At 42.8% G+C, this 22,610-nt stretch overlaps 1 protein-coding gene across 1 annotated transcript in view; it reads left to right on the top strand.

The window, feature by feature from the left end:
• Positions 1 to 22,610, top strand: part of ITPR1 (inositol 1,4,5-trisphosphate receptor type 1) — a 180,303-nt gene that overhangs the window by 81,171 nt on the left and 76,522 nt on the right. The window contains exons 28-38 of the mRNA XM_075513607.1: positions 872 to 937; positions 1,831 to 1,968; positions 3,538 to 3,663; positions 4,023 to 4,223; positions 5,735 to 5,986; positions 6,528 to 6,653; positions 7,404 to 7,532; positions 11,366 to 11,486; positions 12,114 to 12,298; positions 13,650 to 13,798; positions 14,756 to 14,867. Coding sequence (XP_075369722.1) covers positions 872 to 937; positions 1,831 to 1,968; positions 3,538 to 3,663; positions 4,023 to 4,223; positions 5,735 to 5,986; positions 6,528 to 6,653; positions 7,404 to 7,532; positions 11,366 to 11,486; positions 12,114 to 12,298; positions 13,650 to 13,798; positions 14,756 to 14,867 — 1,605 coding nt within the window. The remainder of the gene's footprint in view (positions 1 to 871; positions 938 to 1,830; positions 1,969 to 3,537; positions 3,664 to 4,022; positions 4,224 to 5,734; positions 5,987 to 6,527; positions 6,654 to 7,403; positions 7,533 to 11,365; positions 11,487 to 12,113; positions 12,299 to 13,649; positions 13,799 to 14,755; positions 14,868 to 22,610) is intronic.

Raw genomic sequence — 22,610 nt, 5'->3', positions numbered from 1 at the left:
CTGCATAGCCTGGTGAGGCTATCTGTATTGCTTTTAGATTAAGGCAAGAATAAGAGGAGAACTTGAGCTTGTTGGTACCAATTTAGTCTCAAGTGGAAACTGCTCAGGACTAGCAGCCACTGAAGCGTCATCTTTAGGCTCTCTAACAGAGCAGTTGGTTTGGGTTTGCTCTGGCTCCTGATTTGTGTCCTTTCAGCACTGACAGATTGCATGAGTTTTGTATGGTCAGAAGTACCTCAAATAATGTTAAGGGCTGTAAACTGCTCAGGTGATGCATTTTGAATCATGGCACTGTGATTAAATGACAGAGAGAATGGTGCTGTATCTGTACCTGATAATACGGGACTTTCTTGGCATGCACATCTGGCTTAGAACTAATTAAACGCCTTTTGCCTCTATATAATTTGCAATCAAATAGAAAAGACTGGGTGAGGGAATTCAAGAAATAGTCCCTGGGTTATGAACATTTATTGTTGGAAGTAAATAAAAGTAATTTACTTGTTGCTTTCCTTGTGCGTAGTACTGTGAGGCATCTCTTGATATCTAGGCAATGACAGTTTAATAATAGTAGAGAGGGAGAGAAAGTACGAAGTTTTTTTGGGGGAGACTTGATTACAGATAGAATGTGACAAGCAAAGGAAAGGACAGGAGGTTGCTGTCTCTAAAATCATCCCACTCTCACCTTATTTTATGTTATAGAGGTCAATGTGACTTAACAGGATAATTATATGTATTTTTCTGAGACTGTCAGAAAACTGAAGGATGACACTACTTTCCAGGAAGAGAGCAGGCACTATCCTAGAACGGTAATTTTAGACTTAATGAAGACAATAGTATAAGTTACTAATAAATTGTCTGATTTTATCCTCAGGAAGGTCACGGCAAGTCCCAAAAGCCTGAAAGTACTAGCAGCTACAACTACCGTGTAGTAAAAGAGGTAAAACTTTGCTGCTTCTTAGTTAAATGGAAGTGTAAATGAGTAATACAGCTCTGGAGAGCTGCAGTCAGAGACAGACACCCAGGAAAGTCTGAGTCACTCTTCCATTGTGGAAACTATTTGCTGAGTAATAACAAAGCCCAACTTGAATGAGAAGCCAGGAATATAATAAGCACGATGTGTATTCTTTCCTTAAGAATGGATTAGTGAGAAACACGACATTTTGCTGCTGTTTCAATGGTAACACAATATTTTTATTGTTAAAGGCTACGAAGGAAGTAAGCAAGTGGAGAAGCTATTACATTTGCCCTGTCTTGAGTATCTTGCACTCAAAACCACCATGCTGTTGAAATTTAATTTTAAAAATACCAGACAAAAAGCATGCGTTGGCACTGGTGTGGTGTGAGCTAATGGTCTTTCTGTGGCTCTGTACTGCAGAGCCCGATGCCGAGTTCACTTGACACGGCTGCATTCTGCAGGAGAAGCCCTAGTCAGAGATGCCATGGATGGTGCCCAGGCCAGTAAACTGCTTCCCTTGCCTGTGCCGAGTGGCGCAAGGCTGTGCTGGCTGCTGCGTCCCCGGAGGGGTGGCAAAGGGGGTGGTGGCTGACGCTCGAGGGGGAGCAGACACCATCGCTGCCTTCTGCCCCCATGTTTCCCGGTGGCTCTCAGTTCCAGCTCGGTCCTTTTGCACCTCTACTGATGTTGCAGGAGCGCCCAGGACTTAGCCTGGCCTTAGCTCCTTGCCTTGAGACCCCAAAACCTGATTTGCTGCCTAGAGCAGCACCGGTCCATGCAGATGCATTTTTCACTGTTGCTGCTCTCTGGGAGCCACCTGGCATGCTCTGAAATAAAGCCCAGAATTTCAGCTCTAAGGCAAGTCTCTTCTCCAGATCCTGCTGCGGCTCAGCAAGCTTTGTGTTCAGGAAAGCGCCTCGGTCAGGAAAAGCCGTAAGCAGCAGCAGCGACTTCTGAGGAACATGGGAGCTCATGCGGTTGTGCTGGAGCTGCTGCAGATCCCTTATGAAAAGGTTGGGTTTCTGTACATCTGTCGCCTTGCTTCATGTCATGTTGACAGACTTTTAATACCTCCTTTGAATCTTCCTGGATCTTCTACCTTTATATTGGATTCACAGAGGCTATTTTATGTAGCCACATAGTCTATGAAATATCCACACTTCAGAAATAATGGGGAGTTTATATAAGCTTTGTTTGAAGTCTCTGAATAGACAGTGTTATGCACTATTTCCTGAAGAAATATTTGTCCATCGTAACTCAGAGTAAGACCAAGGCTCAACTCTCAGCTTTTCATGGGAGGTGCGTGCTGCCTTGAAGTTAACCTGTGTCGGTGGAAGCAAGACCCTCGTTATTGCTGCAAGGTAGCTGTATGACAGCCATCCTAGGAACACTAAGGGAAACAAGGGTGCCTAGTGCCTGTGGGATTTATTGGCAGGTCTGCCCAGTAGTTAGACACAGGACCCCCCCAGTTGTAGGGTCCCAAACTCCCCCTTAGAAATGAATAAATATCAACTGGCTCTCCAGGCAAGGACTGCTGGTCATAATTAGCCATATCAGACTGCCATGTAATGTCAGCGGTGCAGTTTGAAGCCCACTTTGACTGGGTTGCTGTATGGTTTGAGCTTGCACAGTACCACATTGTGCTGACGAAGCACTCCCTGAGTTCATGGCGTTGGCTGCCCATTAGTCACAGGTGACACGTACTTATCATTGCATAGGCAAGGGGAGCTCTTCACATTTTCCCAGTCACTCTGCTGTCCTGTGTTCCAAACTCTACAGGTTTCTGAGAACCAGTAATTCTAGACAGTAGCTTTGATTAACGTTAATCTAAGTGTCATGCTGTCTTGCTTCATATTTTGCTAAAAAATTGGCAGCAAAAACACCCTCCAACACCCTTGTCACCTTTCTGTCCCATATGTGTGAATACATATTGCACAGGCAGTGTGGAAGGTGTTTAAACCTTGGAAATATATGAAACTCCTTAAAAATAAAAGCAGCACTAATTTTCCAAACTGCATTTTATACCATCAGTGGATTGGTAATCAACACTGATGTCAGAGGAAAGGCACTGATTCCTGAACTGTACTTGGAAGCATGCAAGTAGTGTGCAGATTCCAGTGAATATAAATTGGGCTTAACTGTTGCAATAATAACTTTCTATCTCTTCTTTGCCATGAACGACCTATCTGTCACTGCCGAAATGCGTTTCAGTGGAACATGGCAATTTTCCTGTGTAGCCCCAAGGTGATGATGTGTGGTTTGGCCAACATACTGGTATGTTCAGAAGTGTAAAAGTGACTAAAGCACGTTGCTGGCAGGCTTGGCCATGGAGTATGCAATTTTAGAGAATAAACTACTGTAACTTCTATCATGGTCTTTATTTTTGATGGTCTTTAAAACTGTGAAGCAGGCCAAACTCATCCCTAATGTCTGTGAACTGGGTGGAGGTTTGTTTTTCTTTGGAGTGTGAGAGAGACGTGACAGTTCCCTTGCAGAGCTGGAGCTGCGGCTCATCCAGTACTCACCTGAAAGTGAACCTTCGGATTCTTTTTAACCTCATCTTATTTGTCATGCAATCACAGGCTGAAGACACGAGGATGCAGGAGATAATGAAGCTTGCACACGAGTTTTTACAGAACTTTTGTGCTGGGAACCAACAGAACCAGGCATTGCTGCACAAGCACATAAACCTGTTCCTTAACCCAGGGGTAAGAATAACCTCATGCCTTGATTTATTTTTTTTCCCTAGCAAGAAAAGAGAATGGATTGTCCTTGGTGATCGCCTCTGGGCCTGTTCTGATGCAAGATTGGTTGAAGGGGTCACATTTTGTTTTCATTTTGAAGCCTCGAAAGTTGGCAAGATCTGTTTGTTTAAGACCATTTCAGTGTAGAAAGTTCAAGCAGCTGAAATGGACTGAAAAATAGGCTTTGATACGAGCCATTGTGTTGAAAGATTAGGTCCTCAGAAATGTTCTTTTCAGTTGTGTTGACTTTATCCTGACCTCTGTGTGGGTTTGGTGGTTTGTTTATTTTCTAATTTCTTTCTTTCTTTCTTTCCCTCCATTAGATTCTGGAAGCAGTAACAATGCAGCACATTTTCATGAACAACTTCCAGCTTTGCAGTGAGATTAATGAACGCGTTGTTCAACACTTTGTCCACTGTATCGAAACACATGGCAGAAATGTTCAGTACATAAAGTTCCTGCAGACAATTGTCAAGGCAGAAGGAAAATTCATTAAGAAATGCCAAGATATGGTAATGGCTGAGGTGAGAGCTGCAGAGATTTGCAAGGTCTGAACAGAAGCTTTCACATACCATTTGGTGAAAATGACAAATTGATCCTCTCGCTTCTGGGACTGCCAAGAAGCTGACAGTTAGCTCTCACAATGCAAAAAGAGCATACAGCTACCAGAAAGCATAGGCTTTTTTGTGACTGAGAGCTTTCTGAGCTTTTCACCTATAGGTTATAACAAGTGGTTGGTTATTAATGATACTTACAAGTTATTTTCCAGGCCTCTACAGGGCAGAGTATAGGTGGGCTTATGAAGCAAGGGTGCCTTTCTCTAGCAAAATTGGGTAGAATAGAAATAGTTTAATTTCAAGATCACTAATGAAGGAAAATTTTACCATGATAGTAGAGCATTTTGATGGGAATTTCTTATCTTACCAAGACCTATATATTCAATTGTTTAAGTGCTGAAGGGGGAAAAGTATGTGGGTCTTCAGAAATTTAGGTGTGTAGGTAACTGGGAAATTGGAGTGTCAAGACAGAAGGGAGAGGTAACAGAAGGGTGAATCAATCCTTTTAAGTTGGATATTGGACGTGATCTGTTTGACAGTGTATTTGCATGTCTGAGAGGATTTTTATTGGCCTCCTCAGCAGGGGGAGCCCGAGGATCAGATTTGTCAAGCTCTGGCTTTTGCCTATCAATCTTACTAGATTCATTGAAGGTCTTCCGTATTTTGTCGTTCAGTTTAAAAATGGTTTCGTTAGCTGCTTAACACAGAGTTGAGTTTGTGAGATGCTCAGCAATCAGCCTCCATGGGGGTCAGCAGCGGCTGAGAAAAGGGGGTTGCCTTCTGTGTTTTATCTAGCTGTTTGCCGTAAACCGTGCGGGAAGACAGCTTCAGATTCCTCCAGTTGCATGCTCAGAAGTGCCTAGCCCAGAGCAGGTCTTGGTTTGCTCATTCTCCTTCCCTTCATGGAGTTAGAGGAGGTCTGAACTGCTCTGAAAATGTGGCCATCTGGTCTCAAATGTGAAGCTGATAGAAATCTTCAGTGTGTGACTTAACATGTCACTCGCTAGCCTTGGAAAATTGATGATGTTTGTTCAGAAGGGTGGAATTACTGAGCCCTGCAGTCCTCCCATCCGGCGTGCCCCTGGGGCGTTTCTCTGAACAAAATGGTATGTCTACAGCTAGCTGTATTAAAAAGTCAGCTGAGGCAATATATGTGAAATAAAAAAGCACAATGGAAAGTCACAAGCTTCTTGGCACAACTTCTGTCTAAGCAGTCAGTTGGGCTGACTTTGAAGTTCTTCAGCAGTTCAGAAGTGGTAAATTCTTTAAGAGAAAATGTCATACTTGAGCTCTCTATCCCATGAAGGGAGCACAAGAGGAATGCCCAGCTGACTTGGTGGGCTGCACTCCTTTTAAGTGTCTAAAGAATACCTAATCGGGATTTGCACTGTAACAGTTGGCCCACAGATTAGGGGAGGATGCTGCAGGGAGATGCACGGGCTTTGATCTGCTGATGGAATATTTTTCTTTCTCGGTAGCTGGTGAATGCAGGAGAAGATGTCCTAGTGTTTTACAATGACAGAGCCTCCTTCCAGACTTTGGTGCAAATGATGAGATCAGAGAGAGATCGGATGGATGAAAACAGCCCACTGATGTACCACATCCACTTAGTAGAACTGCTTGCTGTATGCACAGAAGGCAAAAATGTCTACACAGAAATAAAATGCAACTCCCTTCTTCCTTTGGATGACATTGTTAGGGTAGTAACCCACGAGGATTGCATACCTGAGGTGAGGGCTGTTTGGAGGCACTGGCCTATATGTATTTGAAATGTGCTGGCTTTGGGCGAGAGAGATGTTGTTGCTGAGTCTGGCCTGGGAAGGGTGGTGGTGCAGGTGGACAGTAAGCTGTGAGCTGGGAAACTGGATTCCTTCCTTGGTTCTGCTATCAGCAACCCCAGGGAATCTGGATAGTCAAGTTAAAGCCTTTTATACTTGTTTCCTTGCCCTTAAACTGGGGATGTGATGCCATACTTGGTTGTTTTATAGGGTTCTTGAGGCAGGGAGGTTTATGGAGTATGTAGCTAACCTTGAACAGATGGTTCTGCAGAACTGGAAATTATTCTTATGCTGACGTTTTGTCTGCAATAATCCGGGTAGTTTTTATTGGATGATGTCTTGCTATTCATGGCATTAAATTTCAGCGGTGCTTAAATAAAAAGAAGTAGAATCACAAATTATTTATATAGCAGTTTTAATGTGACATTATATTCATTCATAATACCATCCAGGTTTTTATTTTTTAATGGTAATTTTTCTTCTCTACTTTTAGGTCAAAATTGCGTACATCAACTTCTTGAATCATTGCTACGTGGACACAGAAGTAGAAATGAAAGAGATTTACACCAGTAATCATATGTGGAAGCTATTTGAGAACTTCCTGGTTGACATCTGTCGGGTAGTGATTTCTGTATCTAGGAACTGAATTAAAAAAGCTTAAATGAACCTATTTAGTATAGAGCAGCAAGAATAAGACATAACAGTGCATCAAGGCAATAAGTACCCTGAATACTGTGTTCCTTCAAATTTATATGTGCCTTCTTTTTCCTTACGCCTGTGGATCTCATTAGTCATATTCCATGGAACACATTAATATTTTCCTTTTAAAAAGAAAAAAAAAAGAGGGAAAAAACCAACCCCCACAAACCTCAGAAAAACCCCACACCCTGCTCTTTTGTCTAATGACTTTTTCTGTTCTGCCACCTGGCTTGCTTATTCTGGCCAGGATAGTGAGCTCCTTCCCGAGCAATAGTCAAGGATTTTTGGCAGGTCAGGACAAATTTTTTCCACGCTTGGCATTTGTTTGGCCCTATGGCTTTTTGCCTGGGATTCCAAGTATTTCCCCATACGAAAGCATTACACCTCAGTCCTCCCTACCCTACTACTTTCTTTCCTCTAAGGCACTCTGTTTTTTTTTTTTTTTTCCCTCCCTCCTAATCATGCTATATGCCAACACATTAAAACAGTAATGGTGTTGGGCTTCTGCTTTTGTGCGTGCTGGAAATCCAGAGACCCAAGTGTCATAAATATCCTTGTGGCAGGGAATTGCTGTGACTAGAACAGTGCGAAATCAAGAATTCCAGTCTGTAACACACATTAATCTACCTTGGTTGAGCTGCTTCTGACCTAAGAATGAATTGTCTTGCAGGCTTGTAACAACACCAGTGACAGAAAGCATGCTGACTCCATATTGGAGAAGTACGTTACAGAAATAGTGATGAGTATAGTCACCACTTTCTTCAGTTCCCCATTCTCTGATCAGAGCACTACTTTGCAGGTAGGAAAATGTAGAGAGACAGAAAAGTGAAAATATGCTGCAAATGCAATTATGTTCATTCCATTTTGGTTCCATTTACCAGTTAAAAAGAAACATGTGTTTGTAATGGGGGAGCAGATAAGTATTCTTTGTGACCAGGTTGCTTCTTTTGCTGTAGAAGTGGAAAGATTTATAGATCAGAGCACAAATGTTTTTCTAGAGAGGCTGAAGTGTCACATTACTTCATTAGTAGATTCAACTCTGTACTACCACTGAGATCACAGAGGTCTTTTGGAGAGAGTTTCTAAGTGTCATTATCAGGTTCCGGGTGAGAAGATCACACTGCAAATAGGGAAATGAAGGATTTTTTTTTTTTTGTATGTTTTGTACTGCAGTTGCATCTAAGGGCTCTGGTGGTTCTCTTTGCGGCCTTAGATCAGAGTACAGTTGAATAAGATGATGTGGGCAGATGTAGGAGAGCAAACAAGCAATTTTGCTCGGCGATAGTTTGGCATGCCAGCAATGGTAAAGCAGCACAGCAGCAAGGAGTTCTTCACAGTGCCACGAAGAAGGAAGAGAAAGCTTTGGTGGCAGGCTTTCCAGATGGGAGGAAGGGGTGTTGCATTACAGAGGGTGCAAAGGTGATTGTTTAAAGAAAGCATGTTTTTATAGGAAGATTCTAATTTCCTTTAAAAACAAAAAAATTCCAAAAGCTCTAGTGTGTTTCATTAAGCTGAGTAATTTTTGTCATGTTCCAAAAGTTGGGGAAACGTGGAGGAGAAGCTTGGAACGTTTGTGAAGTGACAGAAGGTAGAGATTTCCACTGCACAACAGCAGTGTCAAGACATTGCCCTAATATTTGTACTGCAGCACAAAGATAACATCATTCATGTATTCATAAATAACTTTTTGGGAGGAGTGTGGGTGGAGTGGTCAGGTGCCTGGCAGGTCTGTCAGAAGTTTGAGTATGGTAGTTGTTGAAACTTGATGCAACCTCATCGTGCCAAAGGCAGTTGTTCACAGTGCAAACTCCGGGTTTGTAATTGAATGCAACTGGTAGCAGGTTAGGAGGCATCTGGTTCCCAAAAGTGGCCATAAAGGACATCTGGCAATTTGACGTGTCAGTCCCTCATCAAAGAATTTGTTAACCCTTTGGATCGTGGTGTGCTGCCTGGGTGACCGCAGTGCTCCAGGGAAGGGTACATAAAACTGCTGCATGACTGCGCATCAGCTAAAGACTTCCTTCTGCTCTGCATGAGCAGTGACGTTCCTGCTTTTCCCTGATTGACTACCTGTATCTCTTGTGTTGACAGTCTGCCTGCCTTGAGTCAGGACATGTATTTGACCCGTGTCTGGGTGACCAGTGGCCAGCCTCATCTACCAACTGTTTAGCATTCAACAGCCCTGCTTCTCACAGGCTTAGACCGCCCTCCTTATTCAGACAAGGAGACAGTCACACAGAAAGCAACAGAGCTGCATTTGAGATTGGCTCAAATGCTCTTAAACTGACAAACTGTGGGCATTGCCTGTGAGAGCACAGGGAGCTGCAACAGCTGTGTTTGGGCTGAGCAGCTTTATTAGGGTTCTGTGTTAACTCACGCAAGTCTGAGCAGTCCAGCAGTTGATTTGCTCCTTGTGGGACCTTAAAATGTCAGCCGCTATTGCGGTATTAGCTTCCATGCTAGTTTGTCAAAGCTTCATCAAAAGAAAAAGAGAAATTGAGATCAGGTTAGCCTTGTCCCCCTGGGGCTCTGCCCTTCCCCTCTCTTCCCTGTCATGCTTTTAATTGTCATCTCTGAGTGTACAACATTTGAATACACTTCCTTACCATCATATTTTAGCGATCTGTTGATTTTGTCAGCAATTTCTCAATCTCTCCCTCTGTCTAGCAGGATGAAGTAACTTATTTCACCTCTCTCTTACCATCTCAGTTGATAGTTCTGTCTTATCCTAGACTCATCTTTCCTCTACATCTCTAAGTTAAAAGCTCTGTTTCTCTCCCTTTTTCTGCCTGTCAAGACTCTTGCCCATAACCAGGGACTCTCCCATCTGAGGAGTACAGCCCGTTGGACCACTTGGCTGTGTACATCACTCCTCCGGGTGGGATTTTTCCCTCCCATCTGAGATGCTGCAGGGCAATCTGCAGCTGCTGCTGCCTGATCTGGTGCCGTTGTCTCCATAGGCGAGTGACCATTGCCACTCTCCTTTGCATTGCCTTTGGATTCAGTCACTCCCCGTCCTTTCTGCTGCACCTTGTCATCTCGTTTCTTCCCATGCGAGCCTCTTCTTGTCTCATGCTCTTTCATGTTATGGCTTGCTCGACTTAAATTGTACCTCCTTTGAGTCAGGAACAGCCTCGCTTGTTCAAGGAACACCTTGTACGTCTGTCATGCGGTTCAAATAATATAAAATTAGGAGAACATAAATACGTCTTTTCAAAGAACAGCTGTCCAAAACTTTCCCTCTTTAACAAGTACTGTTTAGCCTGTTTGCCTCCTAAGGGTGCTGCTGCCCAAGGCTTTCCTTCACAAGTGTAGCTGGAGGCATGTGGAACACGGAGTAAATTTCTCATTTGATTTATTGACCTAGTTTAAGCAAATGAAATGTCTTTGAAGCTTTCTAAGACTGAAAAGTCTTTAAACGTGAACTGAAAGGAATACGTGAGTGGCTTAAATCCAAAAGTGCAGGTATTTTCAGTGCCCTTGGAGAATACTACTGTCTGCCATGTTCTCGGTGTTTGGCTTATTTCTAGAAAGGATAGTAGGTATTTGCCTCTTAGTAATTTTTGGTTCTTGAATTTTGATTCTCCTTTTGTACATTTCATAACGGTGTTATTTGCATTGATCTAATAGATTTAATTATCTAATAGATTTGGCTTTTTCATCTAACTCCACTTTTTTCTTACAAACAGGCATTAATCTTGACCAGAATAAAAGAGGTATTTTTTCACTGGTTCCTACGTCTTGTGGGCTTTGCACTGTGGTGTAGTTCACTTAGCTGATAGAAACATTACGTAGCTGGTAGGCACAGGGACATGGGGTATTCCCTCTCAATGTAGGTTCATTTGAAATACTTAAAATACTCCTTCCTCTACAGGTAAAATAAATAAATTGTTCTACTAAGTAATTACTGTACAAAACCAAACAGGGAGTTTTGGTCAATATTGTTGGGATGTTGCAAAGATGAAAGAACAGAGCTCGTGTGCACGTGTGTGTTGGAGTACCTCACCTATCTGTAGTGGAAGATCACCTTGCGAAACACAGGGCTAAAAACCACACCTTAATTTTGGCGGATCCATAGCAGCTGTAGTGTTTACCACTAACTACTACCCGTGTTGGAAGTAACAAACACACAGCTGGTTTCTTCAGTAAATTAGATACCAGCTAATAATACTTGACATGATGAGTTTTCAGCTCTGGAGCTGTGCTGTCTTTTAGCCAAGAGCAAAGTCCCATTTACCTGTGGACTATTGAGTCAGCTACTGGTCAACGTTAAAAGAAGAATCTTTGTATGCCAGGTTTGCTGATAACTCTGATTAAACAGATGAAGATGACTGCTTATTTCCTTTGCTTAGTCAGGCTTCAATTACTTCAGGCTTTATGCTTTAGAAGCTATCTATTTAATATTTCCCTTCCAGCCTTCGTTCCCACCCTTTCCATTCAGTTGCTGATTGTGTGGTAGATATGCTGTCTACAACATGAAGTTGCCTAACAAGTGGATGCAGACCAGTTAGAAATGACTGGTGTGGAGAGCCATGGCTGAAGCTGGTAACTGGTATTACCTCAAGGTGATGCTGGTACATCTCAATATGGTGTGATGAGTTTGATTGTCTTTTCTTTAACCTTATGTCCTAGACTCGCCAACCTGTGTTTGTACAGTTGCTGCAAGGTGTGTTCAGAGTGTACCATTGCAACTGGTTAATGCCAAGCCAAAAGGCATCAGTGGAAAGCTGCATTCGGGTCCTCTCAGATGTAGGTAAGAAATGGATGTAGTCAGAACTAACTGCTGCAAACATGGTCATCCAGTATTTGCTGCTTACATGTCATCCTTCCAAAAGAAACTGCAGTTTACTTCCCGCAGGTAACTTGGAGCCATGGCATAGTACAAAGCCAGAGTTACGTTGATATATTGTCATGGTTGAGCAATAGGTGTTGTCACTGTAACCTGAAGTGCTTTCTCCATTTAACCTCAAAACTCTCTGCAGTCCTGCTGATCTGCAGCAGGGAAATAGTTCTGTGCCGCTCCTCCCAGTAATTTGCTTCACTTTTAGTAGCAAGAAGAGTAATTTGTACTGGATATGAGGCCAAATTCTGTTGGACAGATGTACATGTGTGTTAGCATGAAATGTTGGGAGTGTGTGTGTATGGACAGATACCTACTCCCGCACTTTGAAGGCAGTAAACAGCTCTGAGGTGTGAAAGCCTTTAAACATAATGCTACAGAGAGGTCTGACCTATTACACGGCGACTGAGCATTGCATTGTTTAAAGTGCACAAAAAGCAGATTGTAGAAGGAATTGCAAGTAGAGCTTGTCTTGTTCCTGCACTGGTTGTAATACATGGGCTGAAGGAGTCAATTCTTACTAACGTTTGCTTGTTGCAGCAAAAAGCCGCGCAATTGCAATTCCTGTAGACTTGGACAGTCAGGTCAACAATCTCTTCCTGAAATCTCATAACATTGTACAGAAGACTGCAATGAACTGGCGAATGACTGCAAGGAATGCTGCCCGCAGAGATTCGGTGCTCGCTGCCTCCAGGGATTATCGAAACATAATTGAAAGATTACAGGTGACTACACAGCACCCCTTCCTCCTTTGATAAGCACTTATTTGCATGCCTACACAAAAGGAGGAATTTACTAAGTAGAAAGGCATTTGGGAATGAATTAACTAGTTAAAATGCCACGCCGTAATCAAGTTAGCTGATGCTGAATATAATAATACTGTAATACTGTATATAAAATAAAATGTAAACCATTCTATCAAGACAGGTAATTGAACGTGCATGGCTAATGGGTATAAAAGTATTCATCCTAGGTGACGTTGATGTTTGAAGCTGGTGGTACTTGAAGTATTCTTGTTCCACCATTAGTAATATTTATTTGATAAGACAGGACTTTTTTGTCATCACAGCCTTCCAAACTCCTCCAGCGCTTTGCTCCTTGTACACCAAAACTCTCAGTACAATGAAAGATGCCACAGCCCTGCGTGGAAACCACTGCAGAGCTTGAAATAGATGTATCGGTTCCATGTGAACCAGTTGCAGCCACAGTCATTCCCTGAAACAAAGTGTGTGTGTTCTCATACTGGTTTTGCTAAAAAGACTACTTAAACATAATGCTTCGTTAGAAATAGGCATTGATGTGTTATAGCTAAATTGTATGTTCAGATCTGTAGACAGTTTAATAAGGCCTTTTTTTATACCAAATGAAATTCATCATCTTGAATGATGCCTTTATCCTTTGAAGATTCATTCTCTGGCCAAAAGCTTTTTCTGGCAAACAGTTCTAACTAACTTAAAGTAAACTTACATTATGTAATGTAAAAACACTGCCCAGCCCCTTCTCATTGAAATAGCTTCTCCCTCTTTATCCACTCCTGTCTATTTGTCTGTTTCAATTTGACTAAACTTCCTCTCTGGCTTAAGAGGTATCTCAGTATTTTCTGCTTGTTTAAGTATTAGGATAAACGTGGTTTCATTTTAAGGTAGCCACAGCTTTCCAAACATCGATGAAAAGGGGAAAAATTTTATTTTTTCCATAATTTTAACAGTAATACTTTTTTTGTCAGTTCATGTAAGCATAAGTAACCTGATCATTATCACAGAGTTTCAGTGCAGCTCTGAATCTGCATTTTTCTCTTTCCCCTATATGAACAAGAGCACTTACAAGGATGGAGAGGGTAGGGGAACTAAGTAATCTAGGGGGCTGCTGGAAATCAGGGCTTCCCTTTTAAAGACAACTATTAAATGATAAAACTGAAAGTCCTACCTGACCAAACCCTAAGGTCTTTGATCTAGTTTATCCGGGCAGGAGAGACCTAACTGTCCTGTCCCTCTTTTGCAGTTTGTGAAATTAATTTGCATATACATTTATATGTATTTAATGTTTGTTTAAAATCTTGATATGATTATATTCTAGGACATAGTGTCAGCTTTAGAGGATCGCCTACGTCCTCTTGTCCAGGCGGAGTTATCAGTACTGGTAGATGTGCTTCATAGGCCTGAACTGCTCTTCCCAGAGAACACAGATGCAAGGAGGAAATGTGAAAGTGGAGGTTTCATTTGCAAGTAAGTTGTCCTGAAGTCTGGCTTGTTGGGAGGGTTTTTGTTATATTTTGCTTTTTCCCAGTTTTGCCATGCCCTGTGGAATGGTGCCCTCTTGGCCAGCTTTATGTAAAGCAGAGTATTTCATGATACGGTAAATGCAATTTGTCCTTGGGGGGAAAGGGGGGGAAAGCTCTTGGGGATGGGGAAACACTGCTTGACATGCTCTCACAGCTAATGCTTAAAAATTTCTGTCTTTGCTGCAGGATAGAAGTGTCATAAACAGTAGTTTAAACAAGTAAAAAATTACAAGCTAATCCCTGTTATTCTAGCCCTGCCTTCAACCCTAGTAATGTTTGCAAGGCACTTGATCTTGTAGCACTTAGTGCTGGGTAAGTATGTCAGAATCAGTTGTTAATATGTGCATCACCCAATGCAGATGCCTCCCAAATTTGGAGAAAAGGAAATATTACAAGGTCAATTCAGAGCGGAATCCAGCTTCTCAGATCTCACCTCCTGGAGGCATGGATTATATAGAAGGCTTATGAAAACTAGATACCAGAGTAACAAACAAATGCTGGATAGGATGGATTTCTAATTGCGCTATCCAGGACTCTCAGTATATTTTTTAACAAAGTAGTATGTGGAATAGTTTTCTTTCTTACTGTTAAGTGTTTGTTTTTGAGGACTAGCAAGTCCTAAATCCCTCTGCCCCTTCCCCTGATTCCTTTCTGCCTGCAGAAGGTTTTATCTGGCTGTCTTCCTGCTGGGGGGGATGCAGTTTCCTTCACAGTTTCACCATAGCCCGTGGTAGCTGGTTCAATGTCACTCTTGAGAGAATGTTCCCAAGATGGTTGTTTAATGGTATGATAATAAAACTTGTTTGCAGCTTAAACCAATTAAGTAAGATAGCCACATATATCTTATCCCATTTTAGAATATTAGTACTAAAATGAGCTGTGATTGATTGGTTATTTTCAGGTTAATAAAGCATACTAAACAGCTGCTGGAGGAGAATGAGGAGAAACTATGTATTAAAGTATTACAGACACTCAGGGAAATGATGACCAAAGATAGAGGCTATGGAGAAAAGGTAACGTAATTTACAGTTCGTCATTCTGTGTTAAACACAATCTTTATTCAGTAAAGAAAAATAAAATTCTCGCTCTTTCAAGCTGTGTTTTGTATGTGTAAGCACTTCTGTACTGGATCAGGAACAAAACATTTTTAGTCAGCTAATAACTTCAAATATAATTTGAAAGATAAGCTTGTTTCTTTTGCTTTTCTACTTTAGGCTTGCAAGTTTAAGTAATTCCTGTGGTTGCTGGCACTGTAAAAATATCTCATTTTGTTACTTCTTTATGAAGGATATAACGTCTTTATCTGTTCTCTGGGTCTAGGTTACTCTTCATCAGGTCACATAACCTTGCAACAAGAGGATATTCTGTAGATTAATTTATATACAACTGAGTCGTCATCTTGTTTCCAGCTATAGTTCACACCCACCCATGTTTTTTTTTCTTTCCCTTTCCTACATACAACTCCTTTGTCTCGTTGAGAAGAACGTTTTTCTGTAGGTACAGACCTATTCTCTGTTTGCATCAGAAGAGTGTGTATATGCATGTATGTTTGTGTAGCTAGGCATTCCTACAGTCAATCTCAAAATCCTAGTCTAAGGTATCTCATGCATTTTTAAGCAACCTAGGTTATTACCATGCCACACAGTAAATGTACAGAACAATATACTCTCCCAGTGAATGTGCTCGTGAGCAATTGAGAATTGCCAGTTGGGACAGGGGGAAGCAGTGGTGTGGAAGGACGCTCACTGCAACTGGGAGTCCGTGCCCGGGAGCAGATGGTGTCTCATATCCAATTCTCACTTGCTGTAGGGGTTAAAGTTGTTGCATAGTGCTAGATTCATCACACAAAAAGGCAAAAGCTTTAGAGGTAAGAGGGTTTTGTAATAATAATAATTGTTTATCGTTGTACCTATAGCTGCAGCTGCAAGGGAGGGAGATGCTCTGAAGACAGAGGAACCTGTAGCATCGCTGGGCCAGCTGGGATGTCGCACATGACCCCTGCTTTGGCTAGCCTAGCTGGGAACGAGGAGGATGCAGGAGCAGAACACAGTGCTCTGTTGCCAGTCCAGCAAGAGGCAGGTGCTCGCACTCCAGAGCACGGGGACCTGCAGGAGGGAGAGCAAATGCAGCGAGGCGGCTATGTGCATGTGGGTGTGCACGTGCACGCCTGTGGGCTGTTACCCGAGCACACCCAGCTGAGCACACAGCAGCGTGAGTGAGTGGAGACTCCTAGGAAAATGCCCGAAGGGTAGGGATGGCCGGTGCTGTGCTTCCTGCCCTGTCAGGGAACATTCTTCCCACGTGCTGCTACTATCTCTTGGCTGTCAGAGGTCCAGCCTGCCTTCTGGCCACTGCTGCTGCTTTGCTCTAGACCTTCAGTCCTGCCTAGGGATTTTTTTTCACTTTCCAGTAGCAGTATTTTTTAATAAACTCGACTTTGGGGGAATGCCCTAATCAGCTGCAAGAAAGAAGCATATAAATGCGGGGTGAGAAGGGGAGCAGGGTAGGTAGGAAAGGGCAGCAACTGCAGGTTTCAACCCACTTCCAACACATTGTCCTTTTCTGCTGAAGTGGCAGTATCTTGTGCTGGGTCATACCAGCACAAGATGAAGCCTTGTGGAGACCTTCTGTCCTCTCCTCAAGGTCCCTTTACTAAGACATCTGTGATATATTACGAGCCTGATCTGGAAGGGGACTGGTTGTAGCCTGCAGAAGTTAGTCTGCTCCTACAAAAGGGACTTGGGCTAGTTGATCCTCTTTAGCAAGTGTAGAGTGCTGATATTTCCTGTTGCCCGAAGCTGGGGATGTAAAAGATTCAGTGTAATCATAGATTTGGGTTTACACTTTGTTAACACATCAGTGTACATTCTTCTGTTAAAAACAGCCAGGAGAGACTGTCCAAGGTAACCTTAAGTAATAGAAAGGGTGGATGATATATACTATCTATACTATACACCAACAAAACCCAAATGAGAGTTTTGAGGTTTTTTTTCTCTCAAATGCAATATGCCACTCGGAGATTTTTCTAAAAGGAAATTCATTTACAGGAGTTCCTTAGGCTTTATTTGGCCAACTCGGGTGAAGCAGTATTTCTAGAAGATGCAGTTAACATAACTTGCACCATTCAGACTACGGAGAACCCCACAAGATTCTAAAAATCTTCAAAGTGTAGAAAATGCATTAATTTCTGAAACAGTAGATCAGTTACATAACGCAAGATAAGAATATGCTTGCCTGTGAAGTGGATTTCCGAATATGAAAAAGCAGCTGATTGCTTACAGATAGACTGCTAGTAGTAGTAGAACAGCTTTTACTGTCTGGCTGTGAGAAGTGCAATCGTATTTATTCTCCCTTGTGACTCATATAACTGTATTTAGTCACCACTTAAAAGGCAATACCTTTTGTTTTTAAAATCATCCTGGAGTGTAAAAAAAAAAAGTTATGCATCCATTCTAAATACAGGAGTCCCTACATACATAAAGGTGGCAAAACTTAATCTTGTGACCAGCATATTGATCACGCAAGCACTATTGCTTGTAGGTCAGATGTTCACAGAATTGACAGCAGTCACTTCAAAGTAGTGTTCAGCAGCAGAGCACCATGGAAGTTTTGGCATAGCGTGTGATTTTGCTGTAATACCATGTGGTGCTTGCTGGTACAATCTGATTTATAAAAAGATTGTACTCCTCCTCTCACAATCTTCCAGCACATGTAATAAAAATGCCACACCCTCCTGGCCCGTGCGCTTGTCCCTTTTGTAGGTGGGAAACATAATGAGAATGCAGTGTTGTCCACTCCCATTAGCAAAGGCCTTCATTCCACAGCTGGGATTCCTCTGCAGCATGCAAAAACCATGGTGAGAACACAGATGTACAGAAGCTTGTGGGAAGGCTCGAAGCTTTACATATTGCTAAAAGACTCCTCATCTTGGCACGCGCTCAGGTTCAGTCAGTGATGGGTAGCATACTGTGGTATATTTAATAGGCAGAAAACTGTACTACATTGACAGTGTAGGCTAGACCCGCGTTTTTCACTTTGCTGAAACATGTCATTCATACACGTCTTTCTGGGTGCCTACCAGATGATTAGCCTCAGTTCTGCAGGACTTACATTTTAAAACTCCATTTCTCTTCCCAAACTGGAAATCCAGCCTCTGCACTCCTACTGCTGCTCACAGCTCATGCTGGTGATGACTCTTATGCCCAAGGGTGAAGTTCTTGGATCTTGGTCAGCCAGCCCACGTGGTTTGTCACTTGGCACAGGAACAAAGCCAGGGCTCATCCTGCCTCTGAAGCTGCCTAGCGCAGCGCTTCCAGCAGTGTCGGTTCCCTAACCCACTGCATCCCGGCACTTGCAAATGTCGCTCGTGCTGACCGTAAAATACTCACAATGTTGGATTGCAGCATTAAAGTGTTAAATGATTTATAAGATCCTAACATGGAATTTATTTGTAATTTATCTTACTAACACTTTCTTTCAATTCTTCCTCTTCTTTCTTTTCCGGCAGATTACCATTGAATTGGATAATGCTGAGGTTTTAATTTTATTTATTTTCTACAGTGTCATTTCTATGGTGTTTGTTTTATGAGTAGCCTGTGATCTGTCTTGTTGTCTCTTCAGCATTGAGCTTTCCAATTTGTATGCCTGTGTCAGTGAATTAGTTGAGTTTTCAGTCTGCCGTGTGTCTGCGCTGGGAATAGTGACCGTAACTAATTCTGTATGTCATTACTTGGAATATTAGTCCAAATGCAGTTATAATTTCTGGCGATCTGCAATCATCTGGTGCCATAGTAGATCCCATGAAGTTTAGGACCAGATCTGAGTGCTTTTGGAGCATCAACTGCTGCAAGCACCATTAAAACATCAGCAGTTAGCACTCGGCCGCGATTACCACGTCATTGGTGAACAGGCTCTTTCAGCAAAACTCAATACTGAGGTTTAATGGCATTCACACAAGTTGGAAGAACCTGCCAAAAGCTAGCTGGAGAAGACCATGAATGAGGCGACTCCTCTTGCTGACTAGCGAGAGCCATTACTCATGTCCCAGGGCACGGTGCAGCTGGGTGCAGGCGGGACTGCAGAGGGCTGGGTCCTTGTGCAGAAACTGTATTGCTGGCTTTACCGAAAAAGGTGACAGTCGTGCAATTCATCAAAGCATCTCGCTGTTCTTCCTGTTGCTTCTTAGTCAAGGTTTGGTGTATAAAGCCACGTAAAACGTTCGGATGTGTTGTGAAAGTGATGTGGTGTAACCCTATGAAAATTACTGACTTCTGAAGCTATTTCTGTGTGAAAAGCTTCCTACCATCAAAAACGTGCTATCAATTGGCAGTGCCACAGACGGGCTGTGTTTATGCTGTATGTAGCTGTTTTACAGGTGGAAAAGCCATATTTGAGTAAGAACTTTCAGTTTAACTGAAATTAAGCTTTCTAAGGACTTTTAAAAGCCGTGTGTCTGGTTTGGGCACTGGCGCACGGGGTGGAGGGAGGGAGCTGAGCTGTCTCCGCTACTGCAACTTCCTCATCTAGCTAAAAAAAACCCACGTGTGGGCGCTAAATTTGAGATTCTTTTTGCATAAATGTGTAATATTGGGAAAGTGGTTGACTGGCACCTTATTTTACTGAAATACCAGGAAAAAAAGAAATATTTTCCTCTCTATGCTTTGTTTCCTGCGTTCTCTCCCAAGCCAACCTTTTATTTGGAACAAAATTCAACCACTTAAAACACTTAAAATATTGCTGCTCTTTATTCAATAGAGTAGATAATGAAATAGGCCATAAATTGCTTTCTGTAGAACTTGTTAATTTTGATGTTGATCAGCAGAATTCACCTGGGCGAACTTCATTCTGAAAACCAAATAATATTTGGGGACCTTGCCTGTTGAAAGGGATTTGAAATCCAAACTATTTGTCACAAAAGTAGACCAAAAAGTGTACACACCGCCCAGGGCTGGGTTGGAGGGTCTTTTCCATTCAGCAGGGCTTTTAGGGGAGGGAAGGAGAATTCCTTGCAAGAACAAACTGGAGTTGTGGCTTTTTTGCTTTGGTTTTAACCTAGCCTCTGGTTGAGATGCTCAGGGCCCTGCTGTGCCGTGGGTCAGTGCTGTCACCGTCATTCCGGCATGCGCTGGGGTCTTCTCTCCAGGCTGGAGCAGAAGGTCCAGCCAGGGTCTGAGATACCTTTCCCGTCACCAGTTTCAGCTTCAATGAAAAGCTCTTTATCAGAAAATCCTTAGCTAGAGCTGCTTGGAGTATTCACCCTTCTTTTTGTTGGTGGAAATTTTCTGCTCTTAGCGTGCCCTTTCCATTAGCATGTGTAGAAGAAAGCTGATGGGTAGGATGGTTGCAGAGAGTGAGACTCCGATTTTGGTCTGAAGGACAGCAGTTCGTGTGGCACAAGTCCATTTACTGCACTGCCGTCGCCTCTGACCTGTGCTGGTATGAGACAGCTCAGGTGCGTCTCCAAGCTTCACACCAAACTTTTAGTATTATATAGTTACAGAGGTGCTGTGGTGTCTAACCTCTGTGTAATTATTTTCTCTTTCTCTTTTATAAACCAAGATTGTATTTTTTTTCCTCCTCTTACCTGGGGAGTACACACCAGCAGCGTGCTCTGGTTTTGAAAAGTTAATCTGTAGCACATTAACGCTAGACCCCTTAGATTATGTGGTACTACAGCTTCCCAGAATAGCATATATATATATAATTTTATCTTGGAGAAACTTCAGACAAACTCGAATGTTTAATTGCAAATTAAGTCATAATATGAAACTCTTTCCCCTTCAGTTCCTGCCTGTAATGTGCTGTCTTTGCCTGCAATAAATCAGCCAGAGCGTGTGGAGCAATTTAAGATTTGGTCTGGAGGCTGCACAGGAGGAACTTTATTGCTCCTCGATGGAGCAACTGCGTGGAGGGAGCAGGTGTGTTTATAACCACTGGCAACGAGCGCTGGCTGCTTATAGAAAGGGATTGGGACAGGGCTTAAACCACTGACAAGTCTCAACGGAAATCCTGGCATTTCTACCCCCCCATCAACCCTGGAAACTGTAAACATTTAGGGCAAAGAATACAGAAATCTCCATTATTAATAAAATTATTAACTTCCCTTTCTGTCGAATTCTGCACAATTTAATTTTTCTGATCAGGTGAAATGCTTTTTATTCCCTCAGGGTAAAATTCTATTGAAGTAACCATCTTATGGCATGATTTCATAGTATTTACGTGATTGTATACATAGATAGATTTATATATCTTAGTTGCTTACTGCAAGGTAATTTCAGGGAGTGGTGGGTCCAAATAATAAAAATAAAAATCCAAATAATAAAATGCCAGGAGGTCCACGCACTTGTTACTGAAAGTCATGATAGAAAACCGGCGTTCCGGTCCCCCTTAACATTCTTGCAAGTGAAGAAAGGGAGTGCCCTTTTAACTGGGTGAATAATGCTGGAATTCACCTCGGTGGTAGGAAATCCCCCGCAGAACAGGAAGGATGGTGAACGCTGCGACCTGAGCGCAAGGTCGGCAGCACCCCCTGCGAATGCCTGGCGGAGCCCTTGGGGCTGCTGGCGTGTTTGCAGTGCTGGAGAAGCGTTCTGGAAGTGAAGGGCAGGGGTAGTACGGTTTGATGCTATTGGCCTCGTTCACGTGCTTTCTATTGAGGGGTTTATCTGGAATTCCCTTTTTGTTGGAAGTGAGGGACAGGAAGGAACTGTAGTTTTCCAAGGAGAAGCGGTGTAGTGTGGTATTTGTTTCCAACATCTGTTACTATAGTCTGAGGACCATGATCTGGTCTGGCAGAAAGACCGTGATAGCATCTTTAAGCTCTTCTAGATGTTTTTTTGAACTCTGCATCATCTGCTGTTGTGGCAGGATTCGTGTAAAAGGTTTTTCTTCTGGGGACAGAAATTAGGATGCACTAAGAATGAGAGTCATCTTGCAGTATTTCCAAACCATTCAGGTTCCTGTAAACTTGTAAAAGTGCACAGACCTTTGGGATGGGGGCTGCGCAAGACCAGTATTAGAATAAAGAGCAGAAAAGGTATCTTGAAAGATGGATGAAAAGCACAATATGGTTTGATAGAAAACGAAAACCATCGGAAACTGCAAACCATTTTGCACCTTCCTTGCAACATGGTTGCGTTGGGTTTTGTCCTGATCTTGGGGAGTTGGGTGCTCAGAGCTTGGCTTTCGGTTTGCAGCAGGACTCCTGTTTCTCTGGCTCCACGGGCTCTCCCAGAGCATCGGGTGGGCGTTAGGAGCTGAAGGGGTCTGACTTGAGCTGAAGAGCTAAATAGGGCGGTCTTCACGTTGGCTCTGCGCAGGTTTCTCAAGTAATAAAGGAAGTAGAAACCCCCAGGGCAGGGCACTGGCACGTTGTTGGTAAAAGCCCTTGGGCTGAGTGTCTCTTGATCAACTCCTTACTGGGCTGGAACTGCTGTAATCCTGTTCTTGATGGAGCTGTTGACAATGCTGGTCTCTCAGAGAAAAGAGGTTCAGGACCAAGCTAAATTTGCCTCAAGTGCCATCAAGTGTGAATCTTCACACAACAGTGATAACTAAGCCCCAGTTGTAATTAGACACAACAGCTTAATTTTACTTTTAATTTAATCCCCAACCCACTAAAAAGTCCAGGCATGATACAAATGCAGATTTAGCAGTGTTTCACAACTGCAGTTGGGATGGCAAGCTCCACCGTGGGTTCCCTGTGGTCCAGGACAGCTCAGGCAGCGCAGCTCCCTCCCTGCTGAGGCACTTCTCTT

Source organism: Mycteria americana, chromosome 11 (genome assembly GCF_035582795.1).
Source record: "Mycteria americana isolate JAX WOST 10 ecotype Jacksonville Zoo and Gardens chromosome 11, USCA_MyAme_1.0, whole genome shotgun sequence".
Classification (NCBI taxonomy): domain Eukaryota; kingdom Metazoa; phylum Chordata; class Aves; order Ciconiiformes; family Ciconiidae; genus Mycteria; species Mycteria americana.
The sequence above is the reverse complement of the archived record's forward strand: the minus strand, read 5'-3'. Positions and strand labels throughout refer to the sequence as shown.